Source organism: Magnolia sinica, chromosome 7 (assembly GCF_029962835.1).
Source record: "Magnolia sinica isolate HGM2019 chromosome 7, MsV1, whole genome shotgun sequence".
In the NCBI taxonomy this organism is placed as follows: domain Eukaryota; kingdom Viridiplantae; phylum Streptophyta; class Magnoliopsida; order Magnoliales; family Magnoliaceae; genus Magnolia; species Magnolia sinica.
The window spans coordinates 1,327,726-1,349,712 of NC_080579.1; the positions used below are offsets into that span (position 1 = coordinate 1,327,726).

The 21,987-nt window shown below is 39.0% G+C and overlaps 1 protein-coding gene across 5 annotated transcripts in view; it reads right to left on the bottom strand.

The window, feature by feature from the left end:
- Window positions 1–9,695, bottom strand: part of LOC131250783 (protein CHROMATIN REMODELING 5) — a 61,140-nt gene extending 51,445 nt beyond the window's left edge. For 3 of the 5 annotated variants that reach the window (XM_058251093.1, XM_058251094.1, XM_058251095.1), the window contains exons 1-3: window positions 6,520–7,249; window positions 6,265–6,332; window positions 3,849–4,283 (exon numbers count right to left, since the gene is read on the bottom strand). In XM_058251093.1, coding sequence (XP_058107076.1) covers window positions 3,849–4,283; window positions 6,265–6,332; window positions 6,520–7,240 — 1,224 coding nt within the window. In that variant the 5' untranslated portion in view covers window positions 7,241–7,249. Of the gene's footprint in view, window positions 1–3,848; window positions 4,284–6,264; window positions 6,333–6,519; window positions 7,283–9,344 lie in introns of those variants that run through there. The other 2 variants (XM_058251092.1, XM_058251091.1) reach the window with 2 other exon arrangements.
- Window positions 9,696–21,987: the final 12,292 nt, after the last annotated feature.

A 21,987-nucleotide genomic window follows, 5' to 3' on the forward strand; every position in this document is an offset into this window, starting at 1 on the left:
CTTTTTTCCCCTTTCTTTGCAATAAAATTGAGTTATCTTTTAAAAAATGAAACATGAAACTCCATGTGGTCCACCGTCTGAAAACCCTGGTGAGGCTCTCTCACCTTCTCCAGCATTTTGCTCAACATTACTGTTATTATGACAAAGAAGAACAAGGACCCTCCAAATAGGGAGCGATTTATGAATACCAAGAACTTCACTGACACAATGCATGCCTTCATCCAACACATCCTGGATCCCAATGCCTTTCCTACATAACATGTATTGTATTAACTCCCAATTCACGTTAGTCCATGGGTCTTCTTCTAAACAGAAAAAGGTGCACACTTCATTTGGTATTACAAGGCCCCTCCCAAGGTTGCAATACTAGCTTGGTTGGTGGGAAGGAGTTAGGTGCTTATGGTTGATCTTTGGAAGAGAAAGATGACGATGACCAATGTTTGCTTACTGTGTATGCGAAATGAGGAGTCAGTCAACCACCATTTCATTCGCCCTTTTGCTAGAGAACTGTAGGAGAGATTCTTGGGTATCTTTAGCGTCTCTTGAGTGATGCTGAAGTCAATTGAGGGATTCCTCCTCTTGGGGGGGGGGGGGGGGTGCGGAATTTTATGGAGGTAGTCTTATTAGCCAGCTTTTTGGCCTTATGAGAGTAGAGGAACAACCAATGCTTTCATAACTATAAAAGTGTAGCTGCAGATGTCTAGAAGGGCTAAATTGGATCTTATGGACTGGGGTCTCAAACTTGAATGTTCTTGGCAATTGTTCCCTTTCTTCTGCTTCTTGGGCTGCTTTGTAATTTTTTCGGCTGATTTGGCCTTCTTGATCAATAAAATTGTCACCTTACAACTGTAATTGAATGCCTTCTTCAAATCAAATTTTGATTTTCTCAATTTGTAACTTGAATCATGTGCCACTAGCACACTCTCAAGAACCCCTCTGGCCCTGAGTAAAGCACCTTGGGATAACATTCGCCCCAACACTTCCAAAGACGGAACCTTCACCAAGATCTACGAACTCCTAGTCAAATTTTTATGGGACTAATGTCCAATGGGCTCCTAAACACCATCTTTTTTCGTAAGAAGATCCATGAAGGAGGCACCCATATCTTTCTAAATCTCTCCATTCCGATGGAACTCAATGATAAAGCTCATGATTTCCCCTTTAACAATGTTCAAGAACACTTCAAAGAACACTAGCGATAACCATCTGGCTCCAGCAGTTTGTCACACCCTAGCTGATCCACAACCACCTTCACCTCATCCTTGTTAAACTCTAGGCAGTCCGCACATGCCTCATCTATTCTACAAAACAAGGGCTAGCAATGTGATGTAGGCGCAAGGCCCACCGTGGGGCCAAGACATTCTGAATTGTGAGCTGTTTGTTGTATGATCTGGGGCCTAAATGTCAGACATCACATTTACCATTCTGGAAAATAGGAGAGCTAATTTGGAAGATATGGTTGAAGATTTGGAGGCATTTAGTAGAATTTTTTTTCTACTTTAGGCCAAACCTTTGTAGGCAGAATTGTTATTACCTTAAATAAATTATAGATTTACTTGATAATAGTTGGGCGATCTTCATTAAAGATTCATAGGAATTGACTTTAGGGTCTATAAAAGGGAGGATAAAGCTATTTCTCCCTCTACTAAAACATTCTTGTGTGTGTACTCATGTCCATTTCTTTATGATTCGGGTATCAAGATCTTATTGACTAGATTGCAACACAATGGGCTTGGCAGCCCAGCCCTCTAGGGCCAAGGGTCAGGCCTCTAAACTAGTCCCAATGGTGGGTTCAAGCTGGGGCCAGGGCCGGAACCAAGGCCATGTTGAATGGTCCAGTCCAATCAACAAGCAGACCACCAATTAACAAAAAGAATGGGCAGTTTAAAGGCATTTGTGAGTCATTCCCACTCATCATACATGTGTAATTCAAAGGCATTTGTTGGATCTGGGTCATTTTTCATTGATCCAAATTGTTTATATGATGGGACTCGACATAGATGTGGAGGATACCCATAAAATAAAAAACTTAGATCGGATTATTTCAAACCTTTGATCATCTAAAGCTTTTCGTTACAACCATATAAGGCTGACCCTAGCCCGGCCCGGCCCCATAGGGCCAGTGCTTAGGGGACTAGAGTTGAGCTAGGGGCAACTTGGCCCAGCCCTAACCAATCATTGCCAACCTTGATCAAACTCAAGGTTCCCAAAAGTAGGTCACCTCTACTCTTCTCCCAAGTATAGGTCTTAAAGGACACACTATGGTATGATTTACTCATCTTCTCGCCTTCAACCACCATCACCCTACTTCCACAATTCTTCTTGAATGAGAATCAGATAATGTCAAAGTCTTCAACTAAACACCACATAAAATTATAGTTCAAAAAAAAAAAAAAAACCGCTAAAAATTCCTCTTGCCTTGGACAAAGGCCAATTCATTTGGGCCATACACTAAAGCAAACACCCGCTTGCTTGTTGGTACGTGTGATTACCCTCCCTCCTAGGTGGGTGGGGGGGAACGTCGGTCAAAGCGTGTCTATGAACCCAGCATGGCAAAGCCCTTCATAATCTTCATCACCCCACTTCTTATTTTATTCTCTAAGAAGTATCAGATAATGTTAAAGGCTCCACCTATGCACACCACAAAAAATCCTACTTTCCATGGGCAAAGGCCAATTCATTCCAAATTCCCAACTTAGGTTCATTTGGGCCATAGACTAAAGTGAACACCAACTAGGGAGTTTGTCACCACCTTTGAAGACTAACAACATCAAAAAATTCCAATTCATTCACCTTCTTCTAATAAAGCATCCCCCTACTAGATGACAGCAATTCCTATAGAAGCATCATGAGCTCCCTGACAAGGTAGTAGGGATTGCATACCAATCAAACTGAAAAGAAGAGAACTCTCAAAGCAGACCACTTGGGTTTATCTCAAAATTTTATCTGTCTCTAGTCTTCACTAGCCTTTCAAATAAAATAATTTCTAGTCGTTACCAATCATAAAAAGATAAAAGATAAAGAATTAAAATAATAATAATAAAATAATAAAATAAAATCAACAGTTTAAAAACCAAACCAGATCAATCGATTCGACCCGGTTGGACAAGAACCAGCAGGTCAACTAGTTCATTTAGTCCTATCAAAACCAATTTAACGATTTTTTGGAAGTGAACCTAATGAGCCATCCAGTTTCGCTAATAACTGACTGGTTCATCCAAGTTTTACTGAAACACACCTTTCCAATGTTTTTATTTCTTTCTTTCTTTCCTTTTTCCTTGTTAGCACTTGATGAGACAATACCTAACCCCCTCAATGGTAGCCACTCAAACCATTGCAACCATTAGGAACATATGTCAAAGTTCTCTACTATTTTTGGAAGGGCAAAATTAGAATCTACATTGGTGTATTTCATCCTCCATTCATTGTAGGGTAAACCAAATTGCCATCCATATCACTGTGTATGCAGCCATGTGAATGGCAAAGTAGAATTATCAATATACCATTTTGGCAGCACATATGTCTAACTAACAAGTGTATGGTAAAATGCCCCATTATTAATTCTAGGACACCACTTTCAACAATGCCCATTTAATAAATTAGTTTTAAGAATATTATATTGCATGTTTGACAAATATTTCTATTTGTTTAAAATATACTGCATGCTGATCTTTCTTACATGTTTTAGTTAATTTAGCTAATTCTGAACTCATTCAAATTTCTTTTGCTAAACTAGCATGGGCCAATCAGACAGAATAAGTCGCCCACCAGTTTGGCCCTAGTCTACCCAAGGATCCATGTCATATAAAAACGATAGAAGAAGCACTACTATTTTAAATGGACCATACCTTTTGGCACTTCTTCGTTTTTCCCTCATCAATATCTTCACTCTCTTCACTTTCAACATACGATACTTTACGAACTGACCTACTTGAAGTTCGAACTTCACTATCCTGGGAGATGATATTTGCAGATATAGTAGATCGACCACTAGCCTTCTTACGGAGATGGGTACCTCTCTTTGTTCTAAAATCCTCATCACTATCTTTTTCTGAGTCCTTTGCTGAAGAATCTTCGTCTTCAACAAATGTTCTACCTTTTTTCCGTTTATTAGCAGGTAATGATTTAATTCCTCTGATGGACTTTAAACTGCGTCCACCTTTACGCTGTCTTCTACGGCGAGGATTATCAATAAATTCCATATCAATTTCATCTGAGATATCAAGGTCTTCGTCGTCGTCGTCGTCATCTTCATCAAAATCATCACTTCCCCACCCTTTCACCTGTCATCAATAGAAAGAAACAAGTCAAGTATAACTACAGTTAGTTTGCCAAGATACCAGTTCGAATGCATAACGATGAAAACCATATGCTACCAATGAGTGAAAACCTATGTTGCATTGTAGAAATACCTCCTGAATGATGGTTAACAATGAGGTAAATATTGTACCCATAATAAATAAATAAATAAGCAGATATGGCTTTTTTCATAATGGATAATGAAGAGACGACTCTACCACTGCAATAAGTAGCATACGACAGTCAAGCAACCAATCACAAATCAACCAAGTCGTGCACAAAAACATCTCAAGCCAATTTGTAACTTTCTAAAGTCACAGGTCCAAAGCAGGAAGAAGGTTAGAAAAACCCTAAGGTCAGTTCACCACACAGAAAAACCCAACTAACTTACCGAACCCAAATAATGTCTGAGAATCTTAAAAGACCTAGAACCTTAGCTGGCCCACCTACTTACAAAAAAAAAAAATTAAAAAATTAAAAAATTTGAATGGCTAGAGGACATAATATATCTTAAAGCTCTGAAATTAATTGACTTGATACACATATTTGAAGTCAAAAACCAATGTGCTGAGTAGAATCAACTCATGGAATGTCCCAGAATAGATAATGCTCCACTTGAGTTTTTCTTATAAAATTACTAATTAACTGCTACGATTGACCTTTGAAATTTTGATTTGTGGCTTGGAGTAAGTCGTGAGACCTCGACTTTTGGCTAACCTCCAGAAAGGAGTGAACACAACATGCATTTGTTGCATCCTTTGGTAAGTCAATTGCAGCTCTCTGGCGCACTACGGCTGGCTGCTTGTTGTTTCCATTTCTTCTAGTTTTGATTAACGCAATTGAGTAGATTGACCGCAAAGTTGATAGAGAAAGTCTAAAAAGGTGAAGGGGAAAAAATATGCCCATTTAAAGACCCCCAGTGACGTGCTACAGCCAAAAATTTGCCCATTTTCACTACACAAAACCCCAACTGACTTACTGAACCCAAATAATGTCTGAGAATCCTAAAAGGCCTAGAACCTTAGGTGGCCCACCTACTTACAAAAAAATTGAATGGCTAGAGGAAAATTGAATGGCTAGAGGACATAATACATCTTAAAACTCTGAAATAAATTGATTTGATGCAAATATTGGTAGTCAAAAACCAATGTGGCGAGCAGAATCAACTCATACAATGTCCCAGAATAGATAACGCTCCACTTGAGTTTTTCTTAACAAATTACTAATTTACTACTACTTTTGACCTTTGAAATTTTGATTTGTGCTTGTTTCCATTTCTTCTAGTTTTGATTAACACAATTGAGTAGATTGACCATAAAGTTGATAGAGAAAGTCTACCAAGGTGAAGAGGAAAAAATATGCCCATTTAAAGACCCCCAGTGATGTGCTACAGCCAAATAATAAGACAAGTCTACCAGAAACAGAACTTGTATTGGCTCCATAAGTGCTCTCGGCAAAAACCTAGAAAAGCAATATATTAGTATCCTACAAATCCTTTTCCTTTTAGCTGAAATTTCATGGCTCTGCATCCTTTCCTCAATTTATTAGAAATTTTCAGGACCGATCAAGAGAGACGGAGGGAGATAGAGAGGCCTCCTCGGGGCACGGATAAGCATACATGATTAAATGTTAGATGGCATATGAAGATGCAAATAATGAACATTATAAAAGCTATTCCCAGGGTTAGCATCAACGCATTATTATTTAACTATGGGTAGCTCAAGGTCTTAACTACAAAATTCATATTAGAAACCACATAGCACATGATGAAGGTTATTCCATAATTCCATTGAATTTTGTCTTGAAATGACATAATCAGCAAATTCATCAAGCACAAACATTAAATCTAGCAACGATTAAACGCAACGCAACAAAGATAGAAAACACATGCATACAAAGGCAGAACACTGCAATGATCTTTTTGAATGATTTCTGAATGACAAACAAAATAAGAACATGGAGAACCTTGTTCCTTGTACTGCTGCCAGTCTCTCCATAATCAGGCTCAAAATCTGCATCTTCAGGGTCATCTTCTGCAGCCAAAAAAAAAAAGGATATATTCCATCAATAAAACCAACGCACAAGTTACCGCTAAAATTTGAGATATTTTGGTTGTAAAGATAAGTGATTAAAAAATCAGATAAGAGCGTAATTCAATTTCATAGTCATGGGAGAATAGCTTCTAGTCCAATAAAAGATGACAATACGAAACATAAGTACCATCGTAATCTTCTTCACCACATTCATCATCATAATCATATTCATTGAACTTCGCAGACTTTTTATTCCTTGAAACATTTTTGTTGCCAGCAATGGGCCTTGATGGCTGTCTCGAACCAGAAGCACGAGGTTGATTCAGCTCTCTATGATGCAACGAATCACTCTGCTCATCCCCATCCTGTTCATAGTAATCATCAGACAACATCTCATCTGTGGGCACATCAGCCTGGCCCCTCTGAACCTCTTCAGCATCATTCGGCCCGTCATCATCCTCCGACTCTAGCCCATCTTTCCTTACAGCAGGGGAATTACCAGGAGATCCTTCATCACTTCTATAATCAGAATCCATGTTTTTGGAATCCTGTTCAGATCCAGATCCTTCTCGAGTGGGCATAGGTTGGAAGTCCTTCCAAAAAGACGAACCCCATTTTCCCGTCAAAGCTGTTCTCCTTCCAGATGGCTGCAAATTCTGCATTCTACTTCCTATGGCATCGCCGCCATCTGTCTCATTTTGCAGTCTACTGTCATTGTCATCGCCCCGTTCCTCCTCACTCCGGTATTGGTCATCGACCTTCATGTCTACATCCTTTTCACTCGAACTCGCATCTACATCCCCATTCCCGACCTGGCTATGAACTCTATCCATGCCACTGTCCAGTCCTTCGTCATCAGTAAGGTGGCCAGATACTGTGCCATTATCATAGTTTCTGAAAAACGCCATCCCTTACATGGAAATCCTCTTAACGCTACTTCAAAACTCGTCCTGTAGTGGGCGTACATTGCAAAGAGAAAGTGAACAGAAGTCAGCAGGTAAGTCAATTGATACCAAAATCAAAGGGGAAACAGAACTTTCTTTAAATTTTGGTAGAAAAATGCATGCTCAAACAACTAGCTTTCGTTGACCCTAATCCCAACTTATAATTAATAAATAAATAAATAAAAACTGATGCAAAAACATGAAGAAAACTGAACTACAATGAAAAATATAGTACACAATACCACTTTTAAAGTTCAATTCTTCCTCCAAGGTGCCACAATAAAGCTCCAATCAACTCAGCAAACAGCAATAATGTTATAAATGGGAATTTAAAGATAATTATGTGGAATTTCTCCGCAAAGAACCCAATGGCATCTTCAGTGGTGCTCTAGAGGCACCATGCCAACAAAGTTTTGAATCCCACTGGAGAATTTCTTTTTTCTTTTTCTTCTTTTTTTTTGGGGGGGGAAAAGGTAACATTATGATCCCATCAGACAAAACAAAGACTAAACCAATAAAACAAACCCAACCATTAAATAACCATCAGTCTCAACTAGTCCCCACATATGGCCCTTTGTGCCTTTACATAACTTTTTACAAACAGTAGATAAGCTTCTACATCTTTCTTTCTTCCTTTATTCTCATTGATCCACATGATACTGTTCTAACCCTACTCAACCTACAAAAAAGAAAGTTTCTTAACTAAAGAAACTGACAATAAAGACTTCTAATTCAAATAGGCCTCTCTATATATCAAGCACAAGGTCAATGTATACAACCATATGGCTGTACTTCGCAGCACCAGTTGATATTAGAGACCAAGAACACCATCCCATGCACAACATTAGTGTTGTGGTGCTGTACAGCTTGATCAAGACCCAAAAATATGCCTATGGCCATGTATAGAGGATAAATAAACACTAAGGTTTGACTGATAGGCCCACTGCAGTCAATTATTTGGACCATCTGATTAGAATTGCAAGTCCTGAAGTCCAATAAAATGCCTATCTGGGCCACATATTTTAATCTGATAGCATATGGGGTCACATGCTTCATTAGTGGGCTGGATGCATCAAAAACTGAATATCAAAAGCTGTAATTCATGTAATAGAAGAAAAACCTAGTGACTTTCCATCATCATACAAAGAAGCTATCATCCAAAACCATAAAATTTCAAAAGGTATGAATTTTTTGTGTGTTCTCACAATTTGTGACAGAACGGAGCAGATGCTTTTCCACCACATATTGATTGTAGCGTTAACTACCAGTCATTAGTGCAGGAAACTGTTGAATTGGAGTAGAAAAGAATGGACTCTGCTCCCAAATGGTGTCCTTCCAGACCCAGACAGCAAAGTTTAAAATCTATGAAGCAAGACACATCAATCCAATCCATACTGGTATGGATTGGAGAGACAAAAAACTATTAGGCAGAGCGATGCACTACATAACAGCAGTCATTTAAAACCAAGCCAAACACTCCCAAAACACCATTTTGTGGGGAAACAGCAAAACCCTGACGCAATTTGCCAGCAGACCATCAAAATGCAATCTATAAGACACCAAGAGCCACAAATCAAGCCACACCTCAGTTCTTGACAGGTGAATCCTCCATAAACTCAAACTCAAAACTGCAGCTCATAAACCAAGAGCCGAAACAGAAAACAAGATACCCGAATTCTCCACACACTAAAACTCAATTCACTCAATTGAACCAAAAACTCATCCAAAACAAACATCTCGATGAATTCAAATGGCATCACAACAATCCAAACATTCATCGGAAACAGAAAAGTAGCATTCGATCTTGGATTCGTCTGTACACAGCAATCCCAGACTGATGCGGAAACGCCAACGCTTCCAGTTCGAGATTCAATTCAAAAATAACGAAACCAAGCAAATCGAACAAAAAACAACGGATCAATCTCGAAACAAACAAAATAAAAACAAGAAAATGACATCGGAAACCCTAATTTCTACAAAAATCCTCAAATCGAGAAAACTGAAGCTTGAATCTGCGGAATCGGAAGGAACAGAGCAGCAACTGGCGAAGAGTAGAGCAGGAACGTACCTTTAAAGGCGAGAAGATGGGATGGAAGAGGATCGGATATAGGGAGAGCCGGGTGCGCAGGTTAATAATCGTGCGCTTAGAGGCGGGAGAGTCGAGCGATGGTGCTCAAAGGGTAGAACGGAGAAAAGGCAGAAAATGAGAGATTTTTTTTTTTCTTATTTTTCGGATTTTTCAGAATATTTCGGGAAATAGGACGGCTAATCGGCGCCGGATTCCGGCGAGAGAACGTCAGATTCCGGTGTGATGAGAGAGAAGGGAGTTTGATTTTTCCGGTGGATTTTCAGAGAGCGAAGAGAGATGTGATTTTTATCAAATCGGAAGAAAAACAAGAAAAGATTGCGGTGGTTTTTTCCTCTTTATTTCCTTGGAGATGCGGGTTTATAGCGCATGACTACGGTGATAGTTCACTACCATTTCTCATAATTTATATGATGCATCCACCGTACAGTTGGCATACAATATGGATATCAGATACCGTCCAAGTCCTGGGCCTCGTTGTTAATGGACGTGATCCAGAGCCTCGCTGATTGGACGATCTTGATCATGTGTTCAACTTGTTAATCTGGACCGTTGATGATTTTTTTGGACGGATTTGATGTTACGGCTTACGTGTTGGAGTGTTATCAGTCTCCCCCGTGAATTGCGGTTTTGATGGTTGGGGTTTGCGGTGGATATGACACGTGTATGGTGGATGAGTCACCACCGTCTTGAGAATGGTAGGGTAATATTTGGGTTTGTCTAACAGTGTGAGTCGAAGGGGTTTTCTCTCTCTTGATTTCGTTCGTCGTTCTGCCTTTTTAGGGCTCCGGGGCTTCGTAGAGAGCCAATCGCGAGGTGCCACGTGTCGGAGATAGTGGACGCCGTGAGCTGAGTTCCTAGCGAGGGGAGCGAATTAGGTGCGACCCCGGCCTCACCTAGTACGGTGCGGCCCTTACCGTGGGGCCATCATGATGTATGTATTCTATATCCACGCCGTCCATCTGTTTTTTCGGATGATTTTATGTCATCGGCCTAAAAATAAAGAAGACCTGATTTTTAGGTGGACCAAAAACAGTGGTGATTAAATGTCATACCATTGAAAACATTGTAGGGCCCACCGTAATGTTTTATTGCCGTTCAGCCTGATTATGATAAGTCACACAAACCTACATGAAGGGAAAACACGGTCGTGATTAAATGCTCTACCATTAAAAATATTGTAGGGCCCACCGTAATGTTTTACTGCCAGCCAACCTGGTTATGATAAGTTCATACAAACTATGATGAAGGGGAAAAAAATTTGTCAGCTCGATCTAAACTTTTTGTGGTTCATTAATGGTCAATCACTACTTTTCCTATGGTATGGTCTACCTTGGGAAATTTCTTTATTTGGGGCTCATGCTCTAGAATGATCCGAAAAAACCCATGGACGGCGTGGATACATTATACATACATCAAGGTGGGCCACATGGGAAGGGCGCACCTAATTTGCTGATGGTCAGTGCTCTGTTGGCCTACTATGACGTATATGCTTCATCCATTCCGTTCATATATTTCTACGTATCATTTTAGGGCTTGATATCAAAAATTAGAAGTATATATATCTTCGGTGGACCACACCACAGGAAAAAAAAATAGTGATTGGATATCCACCATTAAAATCCTCCTAAGGCCCACTGTACTGTTTATTTAACATCCAATCTGTTGATTAGGTCATACAGACCCAGATGAAGGGAAAAAATAAATATCATCTTGATCCAAAACTTTATGGCTCCCAAATAGTTTTAAATGGCCGACGTTCATTCAACACTTTTTACATAACGTGGTCCAATTGAGATTGGCATATATCTCATTTTTATCTCATACCATAAAAAAACTTATGAAAATATATGGGCGGCATGGATGATACACATACCTCATGGTGGGGCCACAGATCACCGACCATCAGCCATTGGCTCGTGGCAGGGGAGTAGCCATTGGCTAGTGAGCGAAGATGGTACGGTGTAGCTGGCAGAACCCTGTACGGTATGTTTCAGCCGTACAAGTGGCAGGGGTACGTTTTAATCAACTGCCCCGATTAGGGCCTTAATGGCCATATCGCAAGGTATTGAAACGACACCAACCAAGCGTTCGTAGCCGTCCGATCACGGCCCTTTAAATAAACGGTCAAGGAAAAAGTTACTCCGGGGAGAAGTAGCGCAGAAGTAGCAACGATTATTGGATCGGTTTTATCTGTGGCCGACTAGCCGTTCCATTGTGAGCCCGCAGTCGATAATTCACTGCCACGTGTACGGTACAAAGGCTATCTATAATGCCCGTTCCGGTACGTTAGTGAGTATTTCTCTGCCGTGGGACCTACCTTGTTGTATTTGCTGTATATCCACTCCGTCCATCAGCTTTCCCATCTAATTTTAGTGCATGATCCAAGACAGTTAAGCAGATTCAAATCTCAAGTGGACCACACAATAAGAATTGAATGTCCATCATTAAAAACTTCTCGGATGCCAAATCTTGGATTGACTGATATTTGTGTTTTCCCTCCCGTAATGTGTGACCTTATCAAAAGCTTGGATGGCAAACAAACATTACCGGTGGGAGTTAGGAAGTTTTTAATGACAAGCATTCAATCCACATTATTTTCTATTTTGTAGTTAAGTTGAGATTTAGACCAGTTTCATTTATGGGACCATATCTTAAAATGATCCAAAAAAAAACAAATTTGGTTGACAGTATAGATATATAACACATATATCAAGGTGGGCCCTATGGTCACTGCACGTGTGTTTTATTCAGATAATCTAATTTTTTTCAAATTAATTTAATAATAAGATATGAACTATAAAAAAATAAGATGGATTGAAATCTCAAGTGGACCACACTATATAAAACAATGATGATTAAATGCCTACCATTAAGGGCCTGTTTGGCTGGGCAAATTAGATGGGATCGGCTGGTATTAGAGTAGATTGCACAGATTTCAAGATAATGATAGCTGCGTCAATGGATTGGTGCAAGATCTATGGGATTGATATATCCCAGGATTGCTATATCCGATCTATTTGGCATGCCTGGTCAGATCCACGGGATTGCTATATCCTATATTAGGATCCCGTGTGTGTTTGGCATGCCTGGCCAATCCCAAAATCTATATTCCAATCCCTTCCATTCCCATCCAATCTGTCCGGCCAAAAAGTCCCTAAAACTTTTTGAGGCCACCGAAGTTTTGCATCCAAATGATATTTGTGTACCCCATCTCGACCTTTTACCATTTACAGCCGTGCCAAGAAACTACTGCAATCCTCACCACAGGACACGTGCATAGATATTCGAGCTCATTAATTCAATGGTTCAGATTGTTGATCTGATGGACCCATTGAGGGTGGGTCCAAGGAAAAGGAAAGGCTATTCCGTCGGAAGATTGCATCGAGGTGATCACGCGGGAAACAGTACACGGGCGGTGTTTCTTTGACATGGATTCCACATTCTTTGCTTGGGTTGGCAAATAGAGGCCCGCCAATGAACGTTAAGATTTTGTGTTTGGATGGAAGCCAATTAAACACCGAGCTGTAAACTCTGTGTGGGCCACCGTGATGTATGTGCCTTATCTAGACCGTACATCCATTTTATCAGCTCATTTTGGGGCACCAACCCAAAATTGAAGGATATCAAGATCTCAAGTGGACCACGCTACAGGAAATAGTGGGGATAGAAGTCCACCATTGAAGCCTTCCTAGGACCTATACTGATGTTTATTTGTCATCCAACCTGTTCATAAGATCACACGGACATGGATGAAGGGGAAACACAAATATCAGCTTGATCCAAAACTGTTGTAGCCCTTAAAAAAAAGTTTTCAATGGTAGGTATTCAATTCACACTGTTTCCAGTGATGTGGTCCACTAGAGCTATGGATATGCTTCAAATTTTTCCTCATGCCCTATAATGAGCTGTTAAAATTGATGTACGGTGTGGATAAGACACATACATTATAGTGGGCCTTACAAAGTTAGCATACTGAGTTAGTAGGCAATACAAGACCATACATCGTGGGAGCCCTTGTCTTCAACTTCGTGGTGTGGAAGCAGGTACTCTGGATCGTGAACTTGGTAATAAGTGGGCCCCACAATATAAACAGCAGCTCTGTGAAAATATAAAGTCATGGAATGTTGTTGAATGTTCATGTGCAGATTAAGTAGTAAAATTAGGGTAGATAATTCATTAGAAGCTTTTCTTTATAGGTGTAAGATTCCAACATTCCATTTGGACTCCACAATATTAAACTGGGTTAGGCTGATTCCGTCCAAAGCCCATCTCGATTACTGATGAGGTCATCAGAGAGGACTTCTTCCAGACGTGGATTGCCCGTTACCACGGGCACTGAGATACAGATAGGACCCCAGGCTGTGTGGGGGCCACATAGATGTCTGTGACAAATCTACTCTGTCCATCTGTTTTGAAAGACCATAATAGGACAATATTCTAAAAATCAGGTAAATCCAAAACTTAGGTGGGCCACACCAACAAAATAATGGGAACAACCATCGAAACCTTCTTAGAGCTGACCATGATGTTTATATCCCATCCAAACCATTCATAGGGTTATTACCAGTCAAGTAAACTGTAGCAACAAATATAGTCCTGAAACAAAACTTTTGTCACCCCAAGCATTCAATCCCCACCATTTCATGCGGTAGTTTTTAATTTGCCTCATTTTTAGAATCATGTCCTATTTTGATCTTTCAGAACAGATGAACGGAGTGGATCTATAACAGATATTTATGTGGGCCCCACACAGATCAAGTCTTTCCTCTTTTTTCCACGCTTCTTAAGAAATGTTTAAAAGATGATATTTATATGGAAGGGTGTGTTTACATAGGTAATTTATTTAAAGTTTAAAGCCCCTCATCATGTAATATTAATCCACGTTCTACCGTGTAGAGGAAACCCGGGTAAAATATAGATTCATAAGCATAAATAATGTTTCAATTTTTTATTTAAGGTTAGCTTGGTACTTTTACTCTAATTTAGTAAGATCTATTCCAATAAACATTTTTTGTTCTAGTTTTTGTTTTAAATAAGTTTATTTGGTAAAATTACTTTTTCAAGCAAAAAAAAAAAAAAAAAAGGTTTTATTTAAAATAAACTTGTTTGGTAAATTTATTAAATAATAGCTTTTTTCCTTTATGATAGTTGATGCAATTTTTAAATATTACAACAACTCTATTATAAAGGCAATGCAGATAGTTATTTTGATAGATTTTATCATAAATGAATTATGCCCCAAATGACAAAAGAATTGATGATTGCAATCTTCATATGTTAAGACATTTGGGGCATCCATTTATGTCTAGGGGTGTACATCGAGTCGAACCGAGTCGAGCTAAGGTCAGCTTGATGTAAAACAAAGGCAATGATTTTACAGGTGTTTTATCAAACACCTTCTAAGCAACATAAAAACCAAGAAAAACAAAGAGAAAAAATGGTATTTTCCATTTCTATTCAAATGGTTTCTTGTCCATTTGAAAGAGGCAGCTCCAAATATATGAGGCAAATGAATGACACAAACATTGAGAAGCAGACTACAACTCAATATCTATGTATCCCGTTTTTCCAACATTGTTTTCTGGTAATAATTCACGTTTAAGACAAATAAATCAATTATGGCATGCAGCTACGACATTCATTAACAACTGCATCGGCAGGTACCTATTCCCTCTTCCTCAAATCTACTTCCTTGGCTTGGAGTTCCTTCTCCTTCTGTTTTAGATCCTAAATACAAGCAAAAGAATATGTAAGAAACTGTCAAACTCTATCCCCAATTCCCCACATTTTGTTGAGTCATTTTATCAAATAGTTGGTGAGCAACATCAATGGCAAAGTAACCGAGTCACCGAACTGGTTCGATCAAGTTCGATTCGAGCTGGATTTGATCCGAGTCAAGTCGAGTGAGATAACCGAGCTAGCTTGGTTCGTGTACATCCCTAATTATGTCGTATATTAAATGTGGATCAACCATCATATGTAGCCCACCTTTGATGCGGATCATACATTGTGTAAGCCAAACCTTCAAAATGGACCGTTCATCATGCAAGGCCCATCTTGAATGTGGATCATTCATCATTAGGGGCCCACCTTGATGTAGGTCATCCATCATGTGGGGCCCATCAGCAATGCTAATTGTCCTTTATGTGTGTCCATAATGTAGGGTCCTACCTTTGAAGTGGATTGTCCATTATATGGGGCTCACTTTTGATATCCATCATTCATCATGTGGGGCGCACCTTCCATGTGTATAATCATCCATCATGTGGTCCACTTTGGATATGGGTCATCTATCATTTGAAACCTTGGATGTGGACCATCCATTAAGTGAGGCCCACTTGATGTGAGTTGTCCATTATAAGGGGCCACACTTTGATGTAGGTCATCCATCATGTGAAGCCCACTCTATCCATTGTGCGGGCCCATCTTGATGTGGACCATTCATTGTGTGGGGCCCCACCTTTAATATGAGTCGTTCATCATGAAGGCCCACCTTTGATGTCAATCGACCATCATGTGGGCCCACCTTCAATGACCATCATCCATCACGTGAGTCCCACCTTTGATATGGACTGCCCATCAAATGAGACTCACTCGATGTGCATATTATGTTGTGATGGGCCACACTTTAATGTATGCCATCTATCATGTGGGGCCCACCTCTGATGTGAATCGTGGCCCACATGATGAACAACCCATATTGAAGGTGAGCCCCATGTTTAATATGAACCGTTCATCATAAGGGTCCCACCTTTGATGTCCATCATTCATCATATGGGTCCCACCTTTGTTGTGGACCATCTATCATGTGAGGCCCACTTGATGTGCATAATCCATCATGCAGGCTCACATTTAATTTCAACCTTCTATCATGTCCCACTTTTGATGTTGGCTATCCATCAGGTAGGGCCTACTTGATGTGGATTGTCCATCATGTGGGGTCATGCTTCTCCTCCCTAACTTATAAAATTAGAGCTTATTTGTTACTTTCTAAATAAATAAGCACTCTGATTAGAGTTTTACCAAACAATTTAAAAGCCTATTTTTTAGAAATAAGTCAATAAGGTCTTATTTGTAGAAATATCGAATGCCCCCTTAAACATAATAATATTTTCATAGTCTCAGCTTATTCAGACAAAAGATTTTCTTAATTTATAATAACATAACTGATGTTTGCATAGTTGTTGGGAATGTATAACACATAATCAAAATTAAAATGAAAATGTAATGTAAATAATTTATTTGAAGCCTGTAAGATCTGTATCCTATACCGTATCGTTTCGTAGGCTTCCGCGGTCTTTCCGATCGAATTCCGGCAACTCTCGACCTGTATCTAACATTTGTGCGTGAACCTAAGCTGAGTCCTGCATACCGAAGTCGGCTCGACCAGAAATTTGCACCTTCGCGACTGCGCCGTCGCCGCGGTTCTAACGCCGCGACTCACGCACCGAACCGATACCCAGGCCAGGAGATGTAGGTCCGCGTTTCATTCCTAAGAAAAGCTGCGCATTGCAAATTTCGAGAGAATCTCTACAACATGTCCCGTCAATCAATCAATTACTCAAGTCAAGTACACCCTATACCTCAAGTACAGCACCCATTTTCTCACCCTCTCATCTCTCATCCTCATCATCAAAACTCCATCAATCACCATCAAAAGTGAATGTAAGGAGCATAGGAGTCCAAGGGAGCAAGAAGAAGGCCGATAGGTGGGTGATCGACCGTTAGATTTCATTTTATTTAGAGACCACTTGTTGTGGGACCCATCATGATGTATGCATTGTATAGGGAGGGCCCGTAGTAGCGGGGTCCCTCTCCTTCTCACCGATTTCGTGCTGTGGATCCCATGCTGATGTACGTGTTTTAAATCCACCCTGTCCATGACGTGGGGCACACCTTGGTGACGTACTGAGCACAACACATGGACCCCACCATGGCAATGTGCGAAGCCCACCATGATGCTTGTGTTATATCCATGCCATCTAGCATCTCTGGACGTTGGACGTGGTGGTGGCTAACATGGAGTGTGTGTACTGACATGGGTGTGACTACGGGCTGGATTCGATTGAGTTCGATTCGAGCTGGATTTGATCCGAGTCGAGTCGAGTTGGGGCTTGCTCTAACTCAACTCGAACTCATTTTCGAGCTCAAAAAATCAGCTCAACTGGCTCGAACTCAGCTTCGAATCGAGCTTTTTCGAGTCAAGTCGAGCGAGCTAACCGAGTTAGCTCGGTTCGTGTACACCCCTAATTATGTTGTATATTAAATGTGGATTAACCATCATATGTAGCCCACCTTTGATGCGGACCATCCACTGTGTAAGCCAAACCTTCAAAATAGATCGTTCATCATGCAAGGCCCGTCTTGAATGTGGATCATTCATCATTAGGGGCCAACCTTGATGTAGGTCATCCATCATGTGGGGCCCATTAGTAATGCTAATTATCCTTTATGTAGGGCCCCTCGATGTCCACTACCCATCACCCATCACGTGAAGTCTACATTTGATGTGTCCATAATGTAGGGCCTTACCTTTGAAGTGGATTGTCCATCATATGGGGCTCACTTTTGATATCCACCATTCATCATGTAGGTGCACCTTCCATGTGTATAATCGTCCATTATGTGGTCCACTTTGGATATGGGTCATCCATCATTTGAAACCTTGGATGTGGACCATCCATTAAGTGGGGCCCACTTGATGTGGGTTGTCTATTATGAGGGGCCACACTTTGATGTAGGTCATCCATCATGTGAAGCCCACTCTATCCATTGTGCGGGCCTACCTTGATGTGGACCATTCATTGTGTGGGGCCCCACCTTTAATATTAGTCGTTCATCATGAAGGCCCACATTTGATGTCAATCGACCATCATATGGGCCCACCTTCAATGACATCATCCATCATGTGGGTCCCACCTTTGATATGGACTGCCCATCAAATGGGACCTACTCGTTGTGCATATTGTGTCATGATGGGCCACACTTTAGGGCGTATTTTATTTTCAAGAGCTTGGGTAAATATCCAGGAAATGGGTAATTATTACCTTTTCATGCGTTTGAAAATCCAGGGAAACTTCTACATCGGGAACCGGTTCAAAATAGCTATTTAAAATTTTTGAACCTCAAAATAATGTATATGATGTATCAATTCCGTCCATATGTTTTACCACAATATTTTGAGGCATGAGCCAAAAAATGAGGATGATCCAACACTCAAGAGGCCCACACCAAAAGAAATAGTGGCCTCACAAAGTTTTTAATGGTAAGTATTTGATTCCTGTTTTCGTATGGTGTGGTCCACTTGAGTTTTGGATATAACTCATTTTTTTGCTCATACTATAAATTCAAAAGGCATAATGGATGAACGATGTGGATAAGTAAAATGCATCACAGTGGGACCTATATATATTTTGTAATATTTTCGGTTTGCGTGCCAAAAAAGTAAGTAGTCAAATCAGGTGCGTTGTAAATACACAGGGAAATAATTATTACCAAATAGGCCCTTAATGTGTGCCATCTATCATGTGAGGCCTACCTCTGATGTGAATCGTTCATTACATAGGCCCACATGATGAACAACCAATGTTGAAGGTGAGCCCCACGTTTAATATGAACTGTTCATCATAAGGGTCCCACCTTTGATGTCCATCATTCATCATGTGGGTCCCACCTTTGTTGTGGACCATCTATCATGTGGGGCCCACTTGATGTGCATAGTCCATCATGCGGGCTTACATTTAATTTCAATCTGCCATCATGTGGTCACACATTCAATGTCCACCATCCATCATGTGGGTCCCACTTTTGATGTTGGTCATCCATCAGGTAAAGCCTATTTGATGTGGATTGTCCATCATGTGGGGTCACCCTTTCATGCAGGCTATCCATCATGTGGGGCTCACCTTTAATATGGATCATTCATCATATGGGCCTATCTTGAAATGATTGTAAAGAGAAGAGAAGAGGGTAAGATGAGAATTACTTGAAAAGTTTAAGGACAAACTTGTCCAAAAATTAATCCAAAATGCCTACTTGCTTAAACTAAATAAGTTCCGCTCTAAAAAGTAACTCTTCTATAACTTATAAAATTAGAGCTTATTTGTTACTTTCTAAATAAATAAGCACTTTGATTAGAGTTTTATCAAACAATTTAAAAGCCTATTTTTAGAAATAAGCCAATAAGGTCTTATTTGTAGAAATATCAAATGCCTCCTTAAACATAATAATATTTCGATAGTCTTAGCTTATTCAGATAAAAGATTTCTTAATTTATAATAACATAATCAAATACTAAACCCCATAAACTAAATGAAATTTTTAGGTATTTATTGTACTTCATGAGAAATAGTTAAGAATGATGTTTATATAGTTGTTGAGTATGTGTACACATAGTTAAAGTCATCCTGAAAATGTAAAGCAAAGAATGTATATGATGGTATTCATTCATAAATGACTCATCTTAACACCTATACATTCAACTAGGCTTAACCAATCATAACTAAAAAGGCTAAAAAACTCTCCGAGGCTAAACAGGTTTTCTATGCTCTCTTTTTTTTTCTTTTTTTTTTTGGATTATAAGTAATGGTTAAATTGATGTTTGCATAGTTGTTGGGTATGTGCAACGCATAATCAAAATTAAAATAAAAATGTAATGTAGAGAATTTATTTGAAGCATATATTTGTAGTTAACGTTTTAACATCTCATTTAGACATTATCATATTTAGTGAGTTGGCTTTTCCCAACCAAAGTTTATTTAAATTAATATTAATATAGACAATTGTTAGAAAACTCATTAATATTATAAATAAATTTTTTAAACTTTTGTGCTTCTTGAGAAATAGTTAAGAATAACGTTTGTGTGGCTCATAAATGTATGGGCAGACACACATACACATACACCTTTATGGGGATGTTTACAACATCTTAAAATCTTTTGAATGCAACCTCGGACACCAAGTGATTTGGATGGTTCATTCAAAAATATCATTAGGAACCAACCATGGTACAATAGTTATGTCAATTAAATTGAATGGAGTCAATTGGGTACGACCAATATTTATTATTTACAAGCCATAAATCACATGATTAAAATCATTAAACTAAATTACTACTTTAGAATTATAAGCAAGGATCTGTTAAATATATAACGATGATTAGACTTATCGTGTTTTTCCGTTTAATCACATCTGTTTATTTTTCTATGATATTGAATGATTGTTTATGATCATCTGATTAGTATAATTTTTGTACCATGACTTGCTCCTAATTTTATAAATAAATGGGTGGTTTGCATTGGCGACAAAATGTCCCATGTGACATTTAAAAGATTCGGAGATATTTTAATATTATAAAAGATTGAGATATTAACAAAATTCACACACACACACATGTGAGGTTCATTTTTTTACTCATATACATTTTTCATTGTACCGATTTCTAAAGATGAGGTTATGTCTTCATTTGAAAACTTTCACTCAATTGGACTATATAATTTTGTTTGCACAATTATCCTAGTGGTTTTTACAATTAGCTTATCATATCATGTCAAGAATTATTATGTCTAAATAATGCATGTTCAATAAGATCAAATTATATTTGAAAATATATATTTTTTTGCTTTAGTGTTTATGGCCGATCTAATCATGTCATATCTACCGACTAAGATAATGTCACATGACAACAAAATATCGATAAGAGGAACAAAAGATATTTTTAGTTGCTCTGACATTGAATTTGATTAGAATAAAAAAGTCATAAGTAGTTCAAAAAAGTAATTCCAATTGGCTACTATCATAAAATGCATATTGCATATATCACTCAGTGGTAAAATCAACTACTTATCATAGTGGCCTCATTGTTGACGATGGATATCAATCGAAATATAGTCACGGGTCGTGACAGATTCGGTCAATGTACCATAACATAACACGAAAGAAACTCTTACGATTGAAGCTGCCTAACAAAATATGATGCAGTGTAATAACAACGCCAAGTTGGTTGATTTTTATGTCATACAAACACATACTCGAGAGGAGAAAAAGATAATGATCATTAACACGTGGTATTGCGAGAACAATTCTCTTTCGCATCAATGGTACAAGATGTGTGCAACTAATGGTCAATTCATGACAAATAACTATTACACATGGTGTTGTGTAATAAGCGAAGATTGTGTATAAGCCTATGCAATCATTTCCACATCAATAAATATGAGGAGTGGCTATGAAGATCTCTCTTTAACTACCGTTTAAAATCTCTATTATAAATAAAAAAAAGTTCAAGAACTTCAGACCCTCACTAACCCAACCTAACACAATATTATAAATAAGGATTACTTGTAAAAGCCTTTCATAGAACTTCCCACAACGAGAAGCTAAGTGAGGCTCACCGTAATATCTGTGAGAAATTCATCCTGCCTATTCATTTTGTGAAATTGTGTTAGGCATGGGCCAACAAATGAGGCAAATTTAGAACTTAAGTAGGCCACGTATAAGAGATAATGAGGATTGAATGTTCACCATTGAAAATTTTGTGGGGCCACAACAGTTTTGGATTAAGCTAATATTTTTGTGTTTGCAATTCATCCCAGTAGGAATTATCTTATGAACGGTATGGATA